At 36.6% G+C, this 20,567-nt stretch overlaps 1 protein-coding gene across 4 annotated transcripts in view; it reads left to right on the plus strand.

Annotated features, from left to right (window-relative positions):
- The window catches only part of BANP (BTG3 associated nuclear protein), a 154,879-nt gene that overhangs the window by 936 nt on the left and 133,376 nt on the right, over window positions 1–20,567 (plus strand). For 2 of the 4 annotated variants that reach the window (XM_075510991.1, XM_075510992.1), the window contains exons 2-4: window positions 13,998–14,142; window positions 15,594–15,688; window positions 17,005–17,204. The exons of 1 other annotated variant lie outside the window; for it this stretch is intronic. In XM_075510991.1, coding sequence (XP_075367106.1) covers window positions 14,073–14,142; window positions 15,594–15,688; window positions 17,005–17,204 — 365 coding nt within the window. In that variant the 5' untranslated portion in view covers window positions 13,998–14,072. Of the gene's footprint in view, window positions 1–13,997; window positions 14,143–15,593; window positions 15,689–17,004; window positions 17,205–20,567 lie in introns of those variants that run through there. One more of the 4 variants, XM_075510994.1, reaches the window with a different exon arrangement.

Genomic DNA, 20,567 nt, shown 5'->3' on the forward strand with positions numbered 1-20,567 from the left:
GTTTTTCACATCCATATCAGGGTTGGTGTTTTCCAGTCTGTTCATATTAGTGATCTGCTTGACAGCACGCTCGGCCTTCCCTTTTTCCTTATTTGCAATTCAAGTGTCTCTTTTTTTTTAAATTGTTTTTTTCTAAATCCTTGTACAGTGGGAAGTTGTGTACTTAACCAAATATAGTGATTTTGTCCTGCTATGGGACATATAGTTTATGTATCAGTTTATTTTCAGAGCTCTCAAGGGAAGGTTTTTTTTTTTTTTTTTTTAAAGTAAACAAGTTTGGAGGAGTATTAGCAACTGAGTGATTGCTTCAGTGGAAGCAGCTTTCAGATTGTTGTAAAATGATAATTTAGAACGTTTTTTGCTACTTTTTTTGCCTTCCGTGTGAGGTTACCTTAGGTGTAGTACCCTGTTGATGTTGGGGTTTCAAGAAGCAAACATAAAATTGGTAGAATTTTGAGTACTCAAGCCAGATCTTAAAACGACAAACAAAAAACCAAACAAAAAAGCGCCTTTGTCTTAATAATTTCATAGCAGTGCCTCTTGTAACAATGTATTTTCTCTGTTAGAAAGTATTAAGATATGTTTAAAATGGTTGTCCATAGAAATCGACCAGAACAACAAGAATTTGCTTCTGAAACTGTATGAGCTTCATTCCGTATATGAAATGACATCTTGGCAGTAGCTGAGTTTTCAGTAATACATGAAAAGATGTTACAAAGAAAGATGTTACTAGTTAATTTATTGAAGAGAGTAAAAAGATTGAGTTTGGATTTGGGAAACATTCCATCTCCTTCAGAGGATGAAAATATTTTGTAACTTTTTTGTTTTGTAATTTATAATCTGTTTTACAGTAACAGTAACTGGCTTTAATGTCGTAATTATCCAGCCATATTTAAGTTGTTGTGTGGTTACAGGACAGGTTTTAAATTTTAAGGTTCTTTTGGAGGAGTAATTGATTAATAACATTTGGAATAATTGAATAATAACATTAAGAGTATGGTAATAATATAGTGAGCACTAATTATCAATGTTAATAGTTGAAAGGTTTCCATCAGCACGTGTTCTGCTAAACATGTTTGAAAAAGGCTTGTTTCCTGCCTGTGCTGTTTTTAACACAGTACAACATACTTGTTCTGATCAGGTGAAGAAAGATGAGCTTATAGTCATAGCTCCGTGTAACCAGAAGTGCTACTTATGGGTTTACCTTGATTGTGCAAGGAGTAGTGCTGTGCCGTGGGATTCAGGCCCACATTAATTACAGTAATATGCTCACATCTGCAAGGACTTGAGGTTGTCTCTGGTCTTTATCTTGAGCTTTTCCCTAAACTTGTAAAGCATCATTTGTGCAGGAAGAATACATGCCTTTATTTTGTCAGAACTTGAATGTCTTCATATCTTTCATTGAAGAATGCCTTGAATTGAAAGTGCTGTGATGCTCCTTAGAAAGCAAAGACTCTCCCAGTACATTCGTTTTGAAAGGACGAGATGAGTATTTCTCTCTGTGCACAGAAGCTCTTGTCCCAGAGATCTACAGAAACTGTTTATGTGAAATGAGCAGAACAGCAAGAGCTACTTGTAGGAGGAGACAATGCAAAGCTAATGATTAGAAGTAGAACAACAAAATGTCTATGTATGCGTAACTTTGCCAATAAAATTTTTTTCACAGATTTGATTTCCTTTAGTTTGAGACTTTATATTTAGTTGGTAACTATTGAAGTAATTTTATTTGTTTTCTGTTTTTTACATATTCATTAAAAGGCTAAATCATAATCTTTTTTTTTCCAAGTAAAAATAAAAAGAATAAAATGTCTTTAAAGCCATGTCAAACACTTGTTTCCTTGCAGTTTTAGGTTTTTTAAAGCTACTGTTAAGTGCTTAGTTTTGCCTACCACTTGTTAGACTGCGTGTTAAGACGTTAAGCAAAAGTGCACAAAAGGATTAACTTCATAAAATCCTTTGCGTTTGGGACTTTAAATAAAATGATTTGTAATGTCGTCTGTTGAACAAAATTATTTGATCTTGCTTCCTGTTTGTAAAACCCTGACTTAGACCACTTAAGGGAAAAATACAGTAAGTTCAAATTTTCCTCTGAAAATTGGAGCACCTGTATTTTATGATGAAAAAAGAATGTGTATCTCCTACCCATGGAATGAATTCATAGCGACTGTAAAGTTAAACACCCCTTCCTTCCCTGCCTCGTAGACGCAAATGTGTCTGTTACATGTACCAACTTATCTCTCTTTAACATCCTATGAATATATAGTCTTGCAAGTTTAAAGGTGGAGTTACTTTCTTTTTTTTTTCTAGAGGAGGGAGGGGGAATGGCAAAACAGGGTCAGACTGTACTAATGAAAGTATTTCAGAATGTGAAGAACTACTTGCTCTATGTTTTTTCTACTGAAATTATGCTCTTCAGTTTGTTTTATAAGTATTTTTGGTAAGAATTTAAAAATACTGGTATTATCCCTGTGTTGTAAAACAGTGCTAATGTCTGTTTCAGCAGCTTGAGTGCTTCCTTTTTCTAGATAGCTACAGGAGGTAAATCTATTAGAAGACTTTTGAGTAAGCAGATTACTTGTTGTATATTTTATGTTGGCCATCATGCTTTTTGATAGTGGAAGCCTGTGCCAACATTGGGGTCTGTCCTTCTCCCCCCTGGAATTGCTAGATCAGAAAGTTTTTCCAGCGTATATAAGATTAGCAGTGCATATACTAGGAAAAATAAAAAATGATAAAAAAAGATATTAGTCCCTTTTGTTGTCAAAGATTCTGTTTTAGGTAAGCCAAACACATAAGAGTAAAGCATTTTGCACAAATTTCCCTTGAACTTGAGCCAGGTGCTTGGCATACTGGTCCTGGGGTGTCTGCTGTGTTTAGACTGAACAACTTTCCGAGGCAAAGCCTGTAAGCGATAGAGCAAAGCCTCTTTCCTGCAAAGAGGAAGTTAAGACTGTCTAATACTGTAACCTTCCAGTTTAATCCCTTCTGTCAGTGAAAAGCGTGCGCTAGGCAAAGGTGTCTCACAAAGCACACCAAAGGTGGTCAGGTTGAGGTATATGTCCAATTCCCACACCCTGCCTCTGCATTTATTTTCAGTCTCTCTAGAAGAGCTAGTTCTAACATGGTGAAGGAATACGATGGTTAGAGGAAAACAGATTCTGGCACGGTGTCCGTGCTCCACTACACAGACCTGACAAATGATGTATTGTGGGAGAGCGCCCCATGACATGCACACAATGTCCTGGAGCTGAGTAGCGGCTTTGGACGTAGAACAGTTGAGCCAGATGGAAGTGGCTTCTCAGCAGTGCTGTTTTGTTGCAAACGAGCATGGGGCAAGATGTTTTCCTCAGCAGTCTCTTCTGGTTGGAATTTCACTGATGGGGATTTTCATCACGCAGTCCTAGTCCTAGCCTAGCATGTTGTTGGTAATATGATGTAGTCATGACGTTGGAGCTGCGCTTGTATTTCTCAGGGTGTGCATGGCTCAAGAGTACAGCTCCAAGATGCAGGGCTTGGTTACTGTTGCTTTCATTTTTATCTAGGCAGTGACAGGTCATTTCTGCAGTGTGTCTGCTTCCAGAAACACAGACAAGCAGTTCTCTGCACTAACTAAAGTTTCTAAATGATCTTTTCCTTGGCTTTAAGTAGAGAACATTCTGATTCTTTTTTACTGAAAAATATGGATGTTGTTAAGCTTGGAGAGATCTGTGTCAGAACCAGTTTTTAGTTTGATCAAAACTAGACTTATATCTGCCTACTGCTGTGATTTCAGTTTGAAACTTACTCTGAATTTAGTGATCTCTTTAACTCTTGAGAGCAAATAATAGTCTCCAACCTAAATCTGATGTTTATGAAAGTGAGTAATTAGATATTTATTAATTAAAAAGTCCAGTTGTATCCACCATAACTTAAAGAAATAATTTTTTTCACTTCTAATGGTTTTTTCTTCAGAAAGCATGAGATTGTGTTGTTTTATGTTTTTTCCCACATTTTGGATAATTTCTAATAAAACAAAGAAGAAACTAATTTAACACCAACACCCACCCCCCCCACACCCCCCCCCAATTATCATACACTTTTTAGCAACATATTTAAAAGTAATCACTTTCTGTTTACACTAAATTGCAGTGTTTGGTCTGTAAAGTGAAGTAATATTTGCTTTGGCAGCGTTAGTAATACAAGATGTGTTTTAGGAATTCAGTAGTTTAATGCTTCGGACAGAAGTCTTATCCAGGTCCTTTTATTTCCTATATAGTATGGTTGCTAGCTTATTCTTCACTCAACCTTTCTTCTAGGTCTCTCTCTAAACCTGGGATAAATGTTGTTGGAAGGTTTGAAGAATCACAGGCTTTTCTGGTAATGTAACTGTTAGCATGTGCTCATTGATGCCAAAATTGTGATAAGCCTTCCTATGGAGTCAGCGAGTCTCATGGCATATTGGTGTGCCTTTTCCCAGTGAGGCAGAGCCCAACCCCACCGAAGCTTCCTGATTGCGAGGGCTTCTGAAAGAGGGGATCTTCATGGAAAATTTCATCTACTCTAAAATTTGTTCTTTGGTAAACATTTCTTATTAAATAATTGCATTGAGTTAATGGCCTTGCCATTTCAGGGGTCATTTAAAGTTTAAAGTACTGTCTGTGATACTATTCATTAAGCTGCTTTCTGGAATACAGAGAATTATTTGTTTTTATGAGGGGGAAAAAATTACTTTGTGATACTGAAATGATTGGACAAGAATGAAAAACTGGGCTTTCAGAGGTGTAAGTTGAAAACTATGCTAATTTCCTTCAAATCTCTATTTCCCATCTTTTGATCTTGACTGTATACTTGCAGTCTTGCAAAAGGGAAATCAACTTAAAGTAATACAGATTGCATAGATTTTCACAAATATCCAACGGTTGCACAGTAAAATGAGAGAATTAAAGTATTAAGCAGGAAGGAAACTTATGGGATAGCTACTTAATATTGAAATAGTTAATGAAGTTACATTAGAGATACGTGCAAATGCTTTTATCAGGTATAAATTATTATGTAGGTGGTCAATACTCAGAAGCTGTCATTTATTCAGCAAGTTTTAGCAAGTATTTTAATATTTAAAAAAATTTTCACCTCCTTCTCTCTCCCAGTAGCATCTGACAGTATTTTAGAACTGCTATTTTTAGTTGCAACCCTTTTATTATGCTATTTATTTCCCACTTTTCAAAGGGGATTCAAATATTGACTGAATAGCTGGTATCTAGATCTGTTATTCTTCTCATACATATATTTCTTAAAAAATCCTTTTGAGTTGTACAGAAAGTATCTCAAAGACTTTCTGACCAACACACAGTATTGTTAGCTAGAAAGCAGACATGTATCATGTACAGTCGTGACGAACCTTTCAGCTCTTTGGCATCCATTTCACATGGGAAATTAGACTTAAAATTTATCACAATTATTTCAGTCTATCCCATTGAGATTGCAAAATGTTTTAATATCACTACACTCCCCCCCCCCCCCCCCCCCCCAAAAAAAAAGAAACTCAAATTTGGTAGAAATTATATTCTCCAAAGTCTTTTGTCATGTGCAAGTTTAGGGTCAAAGATCTGATGATAAACCTTGCTCCAGTCTACACATCCTTGTTGGGGGAAAATGTGCTCCCTTGATCCTTCGTGAAGTAACTTATTTCATGAGCATAATGCAGATACCTCTGCTGCAAAAGAAGCTCATCTGAAAAAGACTACGTTCCGATATCTGTAAAGGATGTTTGCACTGCTTGTACCCTTCCTCCAAGGGTTTGATTCCTGGGACTCGAAGAAGACTTCACAGCTCTTCTCAGTCAGCTTCTCAGCTACCTCTGCAGATCTTCTGAATAGCAGTGGTGAAGCTCATTTGCCATGTTACTTTGTCTTGCCGCTTGTGAAAATCACAGCGTGGTGCAAGAACTTTGGGTGATACCTGCTCTTGAGTTAGTCCTAGGTTGATTTCATAGCTGGTGATACTTCAGCTACCAGTGTGTTCTGGAATATGGGCTTTCCAAATAAAGTTCCCCTCTTCCTCCCCCCACCTCAGCTCTTAATCACTTCTCAGTAAAGGCCCTATGAGATGGTTAAAAATCACTGTTGTTTCCTCTCTGTTTGCCCTGCAGGAGGAATAATACCAACTCATTTAAAATAACACCTTTTATTCAGGAACCAGGCAGATACTGCACCTTGGTTTTTTGGGGAGGAAGGTCCCCCCCCCCCCTTTTTTTTTTCTTTCCCAGATGGGAAAATTGAATCCTGAACAGTGTATAGGGTGATCCCTTGATGGACGAGTGGCACCCATCATACTAGACCTGTTGTTGCTGAAGTCTGTAGACTACTGTGGTTTCTTTCACCTTAGATGAAGCATAACATTTTAATGTCCTTTGAGTTTTGTGATGGAAAATAGGAAACAAAGCACTTGAATTCAAATATTTAAGTACAATGTTTTGACTGCTGTATAATCCACTTACATTGCAGTATTAAACTTCAAGCAGTTTTGCTCTTTCTCATATACGTAATGTTCTGGTAAGAGCTTTCTGCTTGTGGACAACATGACAATGAATTGGGGTGCAGTTGTATTTTTGTTCCATTCATTTTTCTTGTTTGTTCGTGCTTCAATTAGTAATAGCGCTAGTGTAGGTTTTGGGTTTGATTTTACCTGTTTAGCAGGAATGTCATTTTGCTAGGAATGTATGAAAGTACTCCTGAATAGGAAATTTACAGGGCCGAACTTAGTCTCTCTTTCTGAGGACAGTTTCTGGTGTCGAAAGGTCTGAGGGTACAACCATCTGTATGTGAAGACACAGACACAGTGAGTTAGGTGTGGTGTTTTAAGATACACTTTGAATCTGACATTGTGGAGCTGCCTTCATTAATTGGAGTACACTCTGCAAGCGTTCAAGTCATGCTGATAATCTCACCAAAAGTATGTCAGTTCCCAACATCTGCAGGATGTTTTGGAGTTCATTGAGGCACAAAAGAAAAATACTTTAATCAGTATTACGGTTTTTGTAAAGATCTAAGATCTGCCCTGAATAATTCTGATTGTGTTAGGCAGTGGTTTGAAATTCCTAAAGTCGATATGAAGTATCACAGAAAAATAGATTAAGAGGTTATTAAAAAAAAAAAAAGAGGAATAACTTCTAACTTCAAATGAAGGTACAGTTACCCAAAGTTCAAAGCGCATCTGGACTACCTATCTTAAAAAAGTTCTAATTATGGGTAGAAGTTCTTTGAGGCTGGGAGACACTTCTATATAAATAATATGAAACTAATTCTGGAAGTTTGTTCTTTGAATTTAAGTACTTGCAGGTTTTTTTTGAGCTGTTATCAATAAAGATTCTCCATCTAGTGGATGAAAACAATAAAACAACATGACTGCATCTGGTTCTGCATACTGCATTTGCTGTCTGGGCAGTTCTTGTTTCATATTTGCTGGGTTTCAGCCATACATACAAATTGTGCCTAGCATTAATGACCTGTGTCCTGAATAATTACACCATGATGCAGAAAACTGACCTCTGCCTTAAGGCGCTGAATCTGCAAACGCTTATGTATATCCAGTCCATATGGGTAGTCTCATGAAGTTCAATGGGTTTATATGTCTGTAAAATTAAATTGAGACTTTTTTGCATGTCTAAGCACCTGAAAGTGTAGTTGTAATAGGTGTTAATAGGTGTTAACACATCCTTCCTAGCTCACTTGGGAATAATTACATCAAAGATGTGGCAGTGTGGGTGTTGGCATATGACAGCAACAAGTGGGTTTATACAAGGTCCCCAGAGAATTTGTGCTTGAGTTGCTGGTGGATGTGGCCACACACTCAACGCTGTCGTTCCTTCTGCCAGAACGTGTTCAGCTGGTACGAGTACGCTGGAAAGCAGGATAGTGGTATTTCTGTTTTAGTTTGTTGTACATTGTGTTAGAATTGTGGCCAATGGCAGTGTATTAGAAGAGTTAGAAAAAGGCATCCAAAGAAAACAGTGGCTTGTACCAGGTGGAATGAAAAAAAAAAAAAAGGGAATACTTCTAGAAGCAAAACAATAAAACAGTAATAATAATGTGAGCTTTTGTAGCAATATTTGAGAATTTCTGCCTCCCAGCAAGATTCTGTACTCCAAACAAATTTCAAGATCCTTTATTCTTGGAGCAGCAGTTTCATTTTTTCTGTTGCTATCTGTATTTTAAGAACTTGTACTGGAGTCCATCAGCATAGCATCTCTGAGAGTGATATTTATTTTATATATCTATCTCCAGAATGTTATGGCTGTTGCCTGTGCTTTCACAGATAAGGAGGGTTTCTGTTGTGTTTTGGGAGGATAGACTTTTTTTCCTGATCTTTGGCTGAACCAAAGACACCTGTATATTGTTACACTAATTTTTTAAATTGTTAAACTGAAATGCTTGTGTAGTTTTACTACAAAATTTATTTAAACCACAATATTTTTACTTGCCTTTAAAGGTGGATTGAGCCTAATGATGAAAGCTAAGAAAGATCAGATCTTCTCCTTTATAGTTTTTAGTAATAACAAAGAAGTGCAAATTCTGATGTGTTTTTTTCCATCCTCCTCCTGAAAATAATTTTCAACTTCATATTCTGCTAAACTGCAGCTTCAGAGAGTTGGAGCATAAGGGAGGCTGGTAGCTCTTGTATTTACAGTGCATTTAACCCTGCATGCTATTCAGTTGTTGCTTTTTATTATGTTATTCCTCATCTGTTACAGGGCATTAACATTTGCACTGATGCGGCTTGTTGGGGAATTATTAGTGTAGGAAGGCTCTGTTCCAGCTGCCAACTGGAGTGACTTTATCTTAGAGAGAAAGCCAGACTTTGGGAGTATAAAAATGTTGCAAGTCACAGAGCAAGACTAAAAGCATTGTCAGGTTCCAAACCTTGTAATACCCGTGAATAACTTCATGTATCAAATTATATGAACATTTCCCATTTCTTTCCAAGGGACTACACATGGAGATTGTTTCTGCGAAGACACGACAGGCTTCTCAGTGCAGGAGATCTGTTGCCCGGTTAGCCAGGGTTATAACCTGAGCATGCTGGTTATTCTTTGTTAAGACTATCATGTGAAAAATTTTGGTTTTGTACTTGGAGTGCCTTTTTGCTGGTTTTGCATAATTTGCTTCCAGAGTGGATTAAACTGAACTGCACAAAAGCATTCTTGGTGTGGGTTATTCTTTGCACAGAGACTTAAAGCTCAGTGTCCTTCTGGGCTGTTTCCCTGAAGGGACAAGTACTCAGGGAAGTTGAACTGACTTAACTAAAGCAGTAGAGTTAATGAGTATTATGTCCTCTATGGATCTTCCTTTTCAGAGGGAAGATGATCTTTATACTGTTATCCCTTTACAGCATAAGGTCATTTTACTTCTGCACAATGTTGTCCTCACAGAGGATTAATACACTTGCATACATGTATAAAATACATTCTTATCATTAGGTTTGCCTTTGGAGTCTAGCTGGTTTGCTGTTCTGGAAAACTTTTATAAGTGTCAGCAAATCATAGCTCTTTGCAAGATTTGTCCCGTTCATGGTAGATATTAGGCTCAGAAAAATGCGTTGATTGGCTAATGGTGCTTGTATAAAGGAGAATATGTATTTGTAATAGAAATGACATATTTGAAAATTGGCCTCAATTGATTTAAAGGAAAAGTGAAATGAAGAGGAGGAAAAACATTTGGGGCTTTTGGGTTGGGCAAAGTAAAGTGGCATCCCTCGGCTTTTTTCACACAATCAGAAGTAAATGTTTGTCATAGTGCAAATTGAAGTATGAGAGAAATTTTTTCATTTATCAATAGCACTGAGAAATATTAGCCAGGGGAGTGATTAGCTGCTCAAATAAGAGAAGTTCAATTAAACACGCTAAGTAGACTAGAGCTTTGGAAATTGTGGTTTTGTTTTTTTTTTTTTTAAATACAGTGTTTACCCTCACTAATTAGTATTAGAGAGAAGATTTATGTTTTGTGCATGTTTCTATATGTTAACAAGGCGTTGGATGTTTTTGATTATACACTTTGGAATGATGCCCTGTGACTTTGTAAAGCCATCAGATATTTCAGTAAACAGGTTTGTTTACAAGGGACTGCTCAGAAGAATTATTCTGAATTAATGTTTTAAAATAGATTAATTAAATTGCATTAAAGTTGTGTGTGGAAAAACTAATCTGGAATTCAGGTGAATTTAATTTAGTTGCTTACAAATATTAATTTACTTAATTAAACAAAGGCTACTTTAATTCTGTGTCAAGCATATCAATTCTGAGTAAGAGTATTGGCGGAGATATTTAGTGCACTTTATCTAATCTGCTTTAAATTTATACCTTTAGTTGTCTCTGATTAGTTATTTCTGAGGGTTCCAGTACTAGAGCCACCTCCTAGCAGGTGGTTGCAGGAATGCTCTAGGCTTTTTGCTCCCCTTTTTGGCTTTGTTTCTGGATATGAAAAGCCAAGAACAGGGAGGGGTGTTTGTCTTTACTTTCAACTCATAATACATAAATAGGGAAATTAATATTTTTAAGTTTTGAAGGGTGATGAAATAGACTGTATTTATTATTGGAAGATTTAGTTCTGTTACTCCATATCAATGCTTGTTCTGTCTTGGAATCTTAAGACTGTTTTCTCAAGTTTTGAAAAAATATTTTTTCCTTTGGGAGGTAAGAAGAACTAATGCAGTATGTTTGCTATGTGTGATTGTTTCCATTATTCACTGTGATTAAAACATGAGACAATTTTTAATTTGTGCTGCTTTATCCAACAGGAGTGGGTTTCTGGTGGGTTTATTAGGCAAGGATTACCAAAGGAGTGTCTGGCTTGGGGTGGGGAAAGCGTGGACAGTAAAAGGGCTGATCTGGGAACTGGCTACATGATGCAAAAGGTCTGAAGAGTTAGAAACATTTGAGGTAACTGAGATTTGAAGGCACCCAGGGCTGAAGTGGGAATGGAGGTGGGAGGAAATCCCTCTGATAAACACTGTAACCTGTTTCTCAGTTTTTGCGTTGGGTAAGAGTTGAAGCAGTCTCTTCCAGCCCCAAGAAAGAGCCCTCTGGGAGAGGTGATGAGTGCAGTGTAGATCTACCTAAATAGCTCAGCTGGAGTCAGTTTGAGTTTGCCTGGCCAAGGCCTCCTGTAGTGTCTGTGTTAATGAGAGATTTTCCATTGTCTGGTATAAGCTGTCTTCCCATACCCCTCCCCCAGATAATGGCAAATTGACTATAAAATATTGCTCTGTTGATCCAACTTCCATGTGCTGGTTGGGGGAGAAAAAATGGGCACATTTCATGTCCCTGTTGTAGTTTATCCTCAGCTTCCTGGCTTTCTGTTAATAGTTCTTTCTTATAGCTTAATATTTGTTCCAGGTAATATTTCAGCATCAGCTTCTTAATGCCAATGTACATATACTTAATTTAGATTTAAGGGGGACTAGGGTTTCAGCCAGAAGAAAGAAAGGAGGGGAAAAAAAGGCTGGGAACATATAGCAAATTTCAAGAAAAGAAGTGTTTTACGTGAGGAAATGCTGATGCTGGTAAATACTTCACTGAGTAAAATATGTGGAAACTGTATTGGCAAAGTTACTCTGAATTTGTTGACTGAGGCTTTTTAAAGCTGATAAACTAATCTAACTCTAATCCTGTTAAATTTTATCGGGCTTTTACCCTTGGTTCTGAAAGCAAGGTTAGACCACTGCTAAAATTTTCTATTATAAATTGAAATTCGGAATTTGGAAGAGGGGCACTTTGTTCAAGTTGTGATAGCTGCTGTGGTTGCAGTACCCAATGTAGCTTGCTTGGGCATTGCTTTCCTCATCCACCTATCTAGTGATAATAACAAATTATTTGTTTTCCCCTTATGTTTCAATACAGGAGCTCACTGTGTCTGGTGACAGCAGAATTATATTTTGTTCTGCCTGTTGAGAAGGCAAACATGTGTTCCATCAGGATGTTGGCTAATTGCCTATGAGCTGTGTCTGACTTACTGAAATTGTAATAAAATTTGTTTAAATGGAAATAAATACTAATGATATGAAGACACATTGCTGTGTATGTGTAGTAGCTGTTCTGCCAATCATAGCTTGGTTGTTATGCCCTTGTTTCAAGGCTCTGTGACAGAATATTTTGGTATTTCTTTTCTGATGTGAGGCTGAATACTTTCAGACTATGACCGTGAGAGGTGGAGAACAGATGTCAGAAGTGTGAAATTATTTTTGTTTGCGTTGAAGAAAGGTTTAATTAATTTCAGTGATTTTTATAATGAATTTTGGAAGGCTAAATAACGTGCGTCACTTGAAGTGTTAAAGTGGATTTAAACAAAAGCATTGCAAATCCTTTGGAATGTTTTATAAAATATTGATGTATTTGTAGCTACAACTGGTTTAAATGTAACACGTGAAGTATCAGTGAAATCTTGAGTTGTGTAAATAGACAAAAGTTTTTAAAAGTTGTGTTTTGTTCTAGTTTGTCCTTTTTTAGTGTTCGGAGTGGCGGATGTCTTCCTTCAAGTTGAGGGCAGGGTTCTTAATATTACGAGCAGTATGTAACATTATGAAACAGTAACTGTAGCACAGCTGTTTTATTATGTTAAGCCTGGCTGGTTACCAGGATTTCTCAGAAATGGCAAATATAATTTGCCAAAATGGCATCCACATGCACTAATGTATTGCCAGGTTTTTTGGGCGTGCTGCCACAGTTTGTGCTGTCCCAACAGTTTTTCACCATGATCAGAATTTCAAATGACTCAGTATTGGCAGTGCTGGTATTTTGAGTAAACAATTCTGATATGTGGGGAGTCCTCCGTTTGAGATGGGCTTTCACAGTGCTCAGCGGTTGCTCAGGCCAGTCTCAAAATTCTTCTGTAGGTTGTGTTGCTCTCTCCAAAAATTTGTACTCCACCTGTCTGGCTTAATGGCTTTCTTGCGCTCAAGTGGAAGAGGGAAAGAGGAAAATCTTTATGCATAGTTGGATTTGATTCAGTGTCAGTGTTAAGGGATGAATTACCATTTCATCGGTACACCTCAAATTATCTCTCTAGTGTTTTTTGCTTCAGGTTAAAAAGGAAAAAATCGGCTGATCTCTTGGTATTCATTGTCCATCCTTTTGTAAACTGTGGGAAAGCACAGATATGAATGGTTCCAGTGATTTTAATTCAATTTTACAGGCTGAAGGTTTCTCTTAAAACACTAATAAATAACCTTGACAGAGAATTCCAAGGGAGCAGGCCTGACAAATATTTTGGCTTTAAAATCAGGACCATGTTCTGAAAATAGTTTCATCAGAATTGAGCTGTAGAAAAATGAGGTAAGTTCAATAGCCAAGAAAAAAAGTCAAGTTTTGCTTCAAGTCTAGTTGTAATTAGCTGCGAGGAAGCTCCCTGTTCTCACTGAATGTTTATGAAGATTGTAGAAGTCTGTTAAAATTCACTTATGTAAGGATCCTGTATGCATATAGATCTGTACAGAATGCAGTAATTGCAAATCTGATGTGGCTTGGGAGCTTCATATGCTTTTGTGACATCAAGACTAAATACTAAAGTCTGATCACTTCCAAGAGCTAAGTAATAATTTGTAAATTAAATCCCTGCAATTTAGGAGTGGTCTTGTATGCTCTTAAAACTTCTAAAACAAAAAATCAATTTAAAAGAAATCACTTTATTTTGTATTTTAGACTTAGGAGCTGCCAGATCTCTGAAGCTAAATCTTCTCTTTATCCATTGGGAAAATGCAGAAAGGTGGATCAGCAAGGAAAGCTTGAGCTCTTGTCTCAGCCCTAGTACAGAAATATTACTCATGGAGGTGATGCAGATAGTTCAGTCCTTGGCTCTTTGACGAGGCTACCGAATAACATAGCAGTTGATACCACTGGATGATCTCTTTGTGGGTTGGTTGCTTCTGTTAGGAACTGCATCTCCTTTTATAGAAGAAGGACAAAATAAATGCAGTATTGATATACCAAGTATATCTATATTAACACTCTTCTTGCTGCTGTTTTTCAGGATTGCATGACTTGTAAAATTACTTATTTGGGGGCCTGCAGTGGTGTTTGACTGGATATTGCTGCCTGGTTCTGAATGATGTCAGAACAGGATTTGGCAGATGTTGTTCAGATTGCTGTTGAAGACTTGACTCCAGATAACCCAGGTATGGTAGAGATGGTAGTGATGGCATGAGAAAGATCATTTATAGTATTGCCCATTAACAAGGTGGAAATCACTGTTGAGCGTTTCTTAAAAATATAAAGCAGTGCTGCAGATATCTTTTCTGAGAGGCGCTTGTTAAGACTACATACCAAGTTTTCAATAGCTTAACTTGTATATCTTCAATACCCTTTAGATCAGATTATTTTTTTATTTTACTTTTCTTTTAAAGGCTTTGTTGCCTGGGGCTTTTTTTGTGCAGAGGTAGACTAGTGCTGAAAACTTTGAATGAAATATGGCCTCCTGCAATATTTTGGGGTTTTTTTCCAGACCAAATAGGTTTTAGGCTTTCCCTCAAATGAGAACTATGACCCATCTATTACCAATTGTTGTTTTACTTGTAAAATAGTTTCTCTCATACATTATTAAAATTCTTTGTATGTATAACAAAATGACAGTAAAATTGAAAAACACTTCTGAAAGCAAATATTGTGATATCCCTTGCTTAGAACTTGACCTACTAAGCGAAAGTGTGTTGAGATCAGCTATAAACATTGATCCTATGCTGCTATGACATGTGAGTAAGTGACTGAAGGAACAGTAACTACAGTTATGGAAAACAGAAATGCATCTCAAGAAACTTTTTTCTGATGCAGAAAGAAAAAGTTACTTCAGAAATGGTCCCGAAGAGTTGGAGGAGAAGCTGGGACCTGCCTGTCCTAGCCTCGCTTGGTAGCTTGGTGTTCAGGGTTATCACTTGTGGTACAGTCAATCTTAAACAAGTCTTCCTTTGCTCAGTTTGGTAAAGGAACTCAAACCTGGTCCGATCTCAGGTGATGCTCTGCCCATGAGGCTGTTCAGGGCTCTATCTCTTGATTTTACCAGCCAGGCCTTCCAGTTCGAAATTCAGTTCTTTTTTGGTACTGTTTTCTTCAAAATGTTTACCTTTAGGTGGAGGGCTATTAGAACCTATAGGTCTGCATATGTAAATATTTATTTTGGAAGGTTTGCAGGATTTTGTTCATCTATACTGAGGAAGAATAACCCGCTAGCACACTGCGTAGTGGGTGTAATCCTGTCTTTGTACAGAACTTCATTAGTACTTTTGATGGTTTGAGGGCTCAGAAGCCTGTAGAATCTGTGAAAGCAGAACAGCTAATGTGGCAACTCTGCTACCTCGTGGTAAGTTCCTAATAAAAAAACCCCAAGGTAATGCTTGAGTATTACAACCTCAGTGCCTTTGAAACAAAGTCTTAGATTTGGGTAAAAGTTTTTTGAGAAGCAGTAAGCTGTTGTCATATATTTAAGAGAAAACCCAAGTAAGTGTAAAAGAATACATAAAATATGTTAATTAAATGCCTTTTATATTTTTTGGTTTATCCATTTAATGTATTTTTAATTTGAGCCTTGTCCTCTTGTATCATAAATTATGGCAATGCTTATTTTTCTTCACAGTTGTGTTGGAGAATCATGAAGTGACAGATGATGATGTAGAGCCTGCTCTGAAACGTCAGCGTATAGAAATTAACTGCCAGGATCCCTCTATTAAGGTTATGATAATGCCTTTTTCTGTTTTTATTTGTAATACCAATTAAGTTAGCTTTCTTGGGGAAATATACTAAAAGAAAATAATGTAAAATAAACTGTTTATACATAATACTGGAATTATTCATAGCCTTCTTGTAAGCGTTTGTTCATTTTTGTGCATAAACTTAAAAATCTGTATGATTGGCTAGTCTTCCAATATAAAATCAGCAGCAAGACTAATTTTATATGCGATATAAAATGTCATCAGAATTAATTTCAGTGACTCAAACATCACTATTGGTACATTTTTTGATAAAGTGAATAAAGTTAACCTAAAAGATAAACTTGAGCATGTATTTGTATTACAATTTGTAGATACTTTCAGCATGTTTTAAATTACTATTTTAAGCTAACAACATTCTTTTAGTAGTTAAGCCGTATTTGGTTCAGGCTCAGTAGCTGAGGCCTTTTTGTACTTGCAGAACTTCCCCTGCTGTTCTCACTAGTGTGCTTTAGTGTGGTGGGTTTTTTTTTGTCTTGGAGCATAAGTATCTGAGTAGTATTTTACACACGTTAAATAGTATGTAACTGTATTTTTGAAATGGTCGTAGAAACTGAAGCTCTGTATTGAAAGAGCACCGGGGGAGCAGCCCTGTAAACCAGCTTGACTAGGTGTGTCAGTTGTAATGGAGGGCCACAAGATGGCATAGTTGCTGTTTGCGAAGGAGAATGTGTGTAACATTACCCTTTAATGGCCTGTTTTTCCCAAGAGAAACCGAGTAGAATATGCTTTCTTTTGAGTAAAATTGCTTAGGAAAACAGATTTTTATTTATTTGCTTTTCTTGATTTGCTGTTCAGGAGACAAGTGAGAGGCATTAATTGTCTCTGAGGTTATTTGTGTTGATATAATTTCCACTGTAATCATCTGAATTTATCTGTTTGGGCAGGAAAAAATCTTATTTAACTGTATCCAGGAGGATGCGTTCATAGATTTATAATCCTTTTGTTTTTACATGTATCAAACGAAAGGCTTTGGCATGTAATTTTAAATGATTTTTGTGGTGTATGAAATCATACTAACAAAGTGCTTAGGTGAAAATGTGTTTGGCTCGGATGCTTTTGGCTTCTAAATAAAGATCTGGAAGACTTTGAGAATGCTAAAATGCTCCTGGATGTCATCAGTTTTGTACGTGGCTGAATTTTGTCACTAGGCACACTTCTAGTTCCTTTAGAATTGTTTTCCAGTCACATTTATCTGGAGCTTCCTTATGTGTATGTTGCTGAAGATAAATGCCTAAGTCTTTAAAATCAGTTTCTTTTGCATCCTCCCCTTTCTAGTCATTCCTGTATTCCATTAATCAGACAATATGCCTGCGGTTGGATAGCATTGAGGCAAAGTTGCTGGCGCTAGAGGCTACCTGTAAATCATTGGAAGAGAAGTTGGATCTTGTCATGAACAAACAGCATAGCCCCATCCAAGTCCCCATGGTGGCAGGTTCTCCTCTTGGCGCTACACAGACGTGCAATAAAGTACGATGGTAAGAAAAGAACAGATTACTCATCAATGTGCTTTTTAAAATAACGTAAATCCATTTCTTTGGCGTCAAGCTCTGTAGCTTTCTGTATAGCTGTCAGGAGCTTGGTATGCTGTTTATGAATGTAGAATTGATTTGTCTTGAAGGTAATTTTTGTACCAGTTTCATGATGTTACTTAGAATGAGACACTGGTCCATGGACAGTTTGCAACTGTTTCCACATTTCATTTTGACTTAAACCAGACTGATTCATCCATCCTCTGGAAAAGTCTCATCAGCTATTTTAGACTGGTTTTTTAGACTTGCTTACTTTTATTTATGTGGCTGTTTTGAGTTAATGAGCTCATCATCATTCTAATTGGTTCTCATTTTACTTTTATTCACCAGAAGGACAATGGAGTTTGGTTTATGGGCTTGTTTTCTAAAGACTCTTGCTAGAATAATATCTGTGCTTGTTTTGGGGTTAGAAGTTGGAGATGGAAAATCTGTTAAGTAATCTAATCCACTTTGATGAAAGAGCAGGTTTGACCTGCAGTACCTTTATGTATGAGTTGCCTAATATGGTTTTAAGTATCTAAATGTTGATGTGCCTGTCATTTTGCCATGGAGATGATTCCAGCCAGAGAAATATGCTTATCAAAAGACTCTTTTGTCTAAAAACCTAATACTTTTCTAAATAATTATTTTTTATTCTCCATTACAAAGGTGTTTAGGCAACTTTTACATGTCATACCATTCTAGTCAAGGTATACTAACTTAATTAATCTTTGTTAGTCTGTTTTTCCATCTTCTGAACTTTTTCAATATCTGAAAAATATTTTGCATATATTTTTGATATGTTATACTCGGTGCAGTGTTTCAGGTGTACTACTCTAGAGCTCTATCGAAAAAATTAGTTCCTTGCCTTATGTTGTGGGATTCATCCATGTGAGATAAAGGGGAAAAAACCAAAACCAACACCCACCACAAACATTATCCTTTTCTACTAGGCCACTACTTGCTCCTGCCTGTATTTTGGTTTGTTTTTATTTTTTTTTTTTTTTTTACTTTATTTTCAGTATTGCTATTTTTATAATCAGTATTTAAAGTAAAAATTTATCTCAACGTTGTAATTGCATTTTATTATAATATCTTTCAGTTCATGCATTTATGAAACAAGATAGAGTATTACCTTACTACCATAAGGGTTCAGCGTTGGAGATTGTTACGTGAGGGATACGCACTGCTCACGTAGCTGCACGTGTTGCACAGTGCAGACTGTCACCTCACAATTGTTCATTGAGCGTGATTACTTCTGATGAATGTAGTCTAATCTTTTCAAAAGATACCTTATTTTTATTTTAAAATCTAAAATGATACAGAACCCAATGTGTTTCTTTATCTCTGTTTTAAAAGTTCGAATGTCCTTTTTATTTTCAGTGTAAATTTGAGTACTCTCTGCTCCTTTTGCTGTAACAGTCACCTGTCTGGTTAGGAACAGTTGATGTCCTCAAACTTTTCCAAAAGAACTTTCCTTTTTGGATGTCCAAATAGAACATTTGGGCCTCAGTTCAGAATTCCTTTATTGGTCTTTGTTCTTGTGCTGGTGATAAACATCCTGAGCATTGGTCATTCTCCTTTTCCCTTTTTCCATTTAATTTTTCTTTAAAATAGGTGTTGTGTCTACATTTACCTATGCTTTTGAAGGCTTCCCAGTCATACATTGGAAAGGTCAATTATGGCTAAGTTCTATATCAAAAGAAATAAAGTACATGGAATAACTATTTGGATCATAGAGCAAGTAACTGGAATATTACACCAGTGTTTTTGCTAAATACACTTTATCAATAATTATTTCTCAAGGAACCTTCTTTAAATCTGTTATTAATTTTTTTGTCATTATACTAGAGATCTTCAAGTTCTTGTGCATAAGCTGAACTTCTTACTGTGGTTTGTGCACGAAAGACTTCAAAAACATTTTCAGAAATACATGGCCCCTTTGGGAATCTATTAATTCATGTTCAGTGAATGCTTTCCTCTGTAAATTGTACTATTTTGAGTTGCTTATGGGATTTGTCAGACCTGAGGCTGTTTGTTTTTTTTTTTTTTTTTTTTTTTTAAATCTCTGTAACCATTGGAAATCTGTCCTGTGTGTTAATGGTGAGCTTGGTGTTTAATCTTTTGTTTTGAGTGTACAAATTTATGATGATGGCTTCTCAGACGGTCTGAATTTAATTTAGATAGAAGTCTTGAAGACTGTAAGATTCTCTGCCCCAAATATTAGTGTTGGTATGAGGTTGCACATTATCAAATGCATCTTGCCAATAAAGCACTGAGGGCTTTTTGTTCTTTTAGCAGTCTGTGGCCTATACAACTTAAAAGAAAATAGTTAGGGGTGTATGTGTTTAACTTGGCATTAGTAACACTTCAGTTTCACAGTGATAGAATGTTTCACTGAATTCCCTGTGTCTCATTCATAAAAACCTTTATCACTTGTTGATTATTTCCAATTAAAGCCTGCATGGACTGTTCTGTTGTATCAACTCTCTGTACCGTTCCCTCTTCCCCTTATGTTGCAGATGGCAGTGGAGAGCTGTCAACAAGAGTTAGTATTTTGGATAGTGATTTTCAGATTCTGCATCTGAATGAGATTCTTCAATATCCTTCTCCTTCTGTCACTACAGTAATACCTGGTTTGCCACTCCTAACAAAAACGCTGCAGTTAGCAAGAGCACGTCAACCAGATGGTGCTACGCTGCCAGTAAAGCAGACTCTCCTTTTTTCGATAAATACCTTAGGGTTTGTGATCTTTTCTCTTCCACTCTATAGTGAATTTTGTTTAGAGTTTTTCTGGTAATCTAGTTACTTGCATTAATTCGGTGCAGATTTAACATAATTTGTTTTACAGCAGTACGCACAGTAAAGTGTATGAATTGTGCATTATAAATTCACACAGTTTGATTGCTTTGTGCTATTTATGCTTTTAAAATTAAATTGATTTCCTAAGACTTGTCAGTTTGAAATATGCTTAGGTCATCATGCAATGAAAACAAGGACAACTTGGACACAGGAGCTTTATTCTGTGTCATCTTGTGGTGGAATTGTGTAGTTACGGCGTACCAGGTGAATTCACAGCTACGCACTATGGCCTGCCTTGACTATGATGTGGAATTTTATGCTGTGTGCAGCACTGTACACTGGCTGCTTATAAGATGGAGTGATAAAGTATAATCTGTCCATACAGCTGCGTTAGGGAGGCAGGAGTCTAACTTTGTAACGGTTGTCAGAGATTTACGTTCAATGTTAAGTTGTCTTTTCTAGTAAACTTAACATGTTGATTTATTGGGATAACTCATACCTTTTTTTGTGCCAAACTGTTGTTTTCAG

Source organism: Mycteria americana, chromosome 8 (genome assembly GCF_035582795.1).
Source record: "Mycteria americana isolate JAX WOST 10 ecotype Jacksonville Zoo and Gardens chromosome 8, USCA_MyAme_1.0, whole genome shotgun sequence".
In the NCBI taxonomy this organism is placed as follows: domain Eukaryota; kingdom Metazoa; phylum Chordata; class Aves; order Ciconiiformes; family Ciconiidae; genus Mycteria; species Mycteria americana.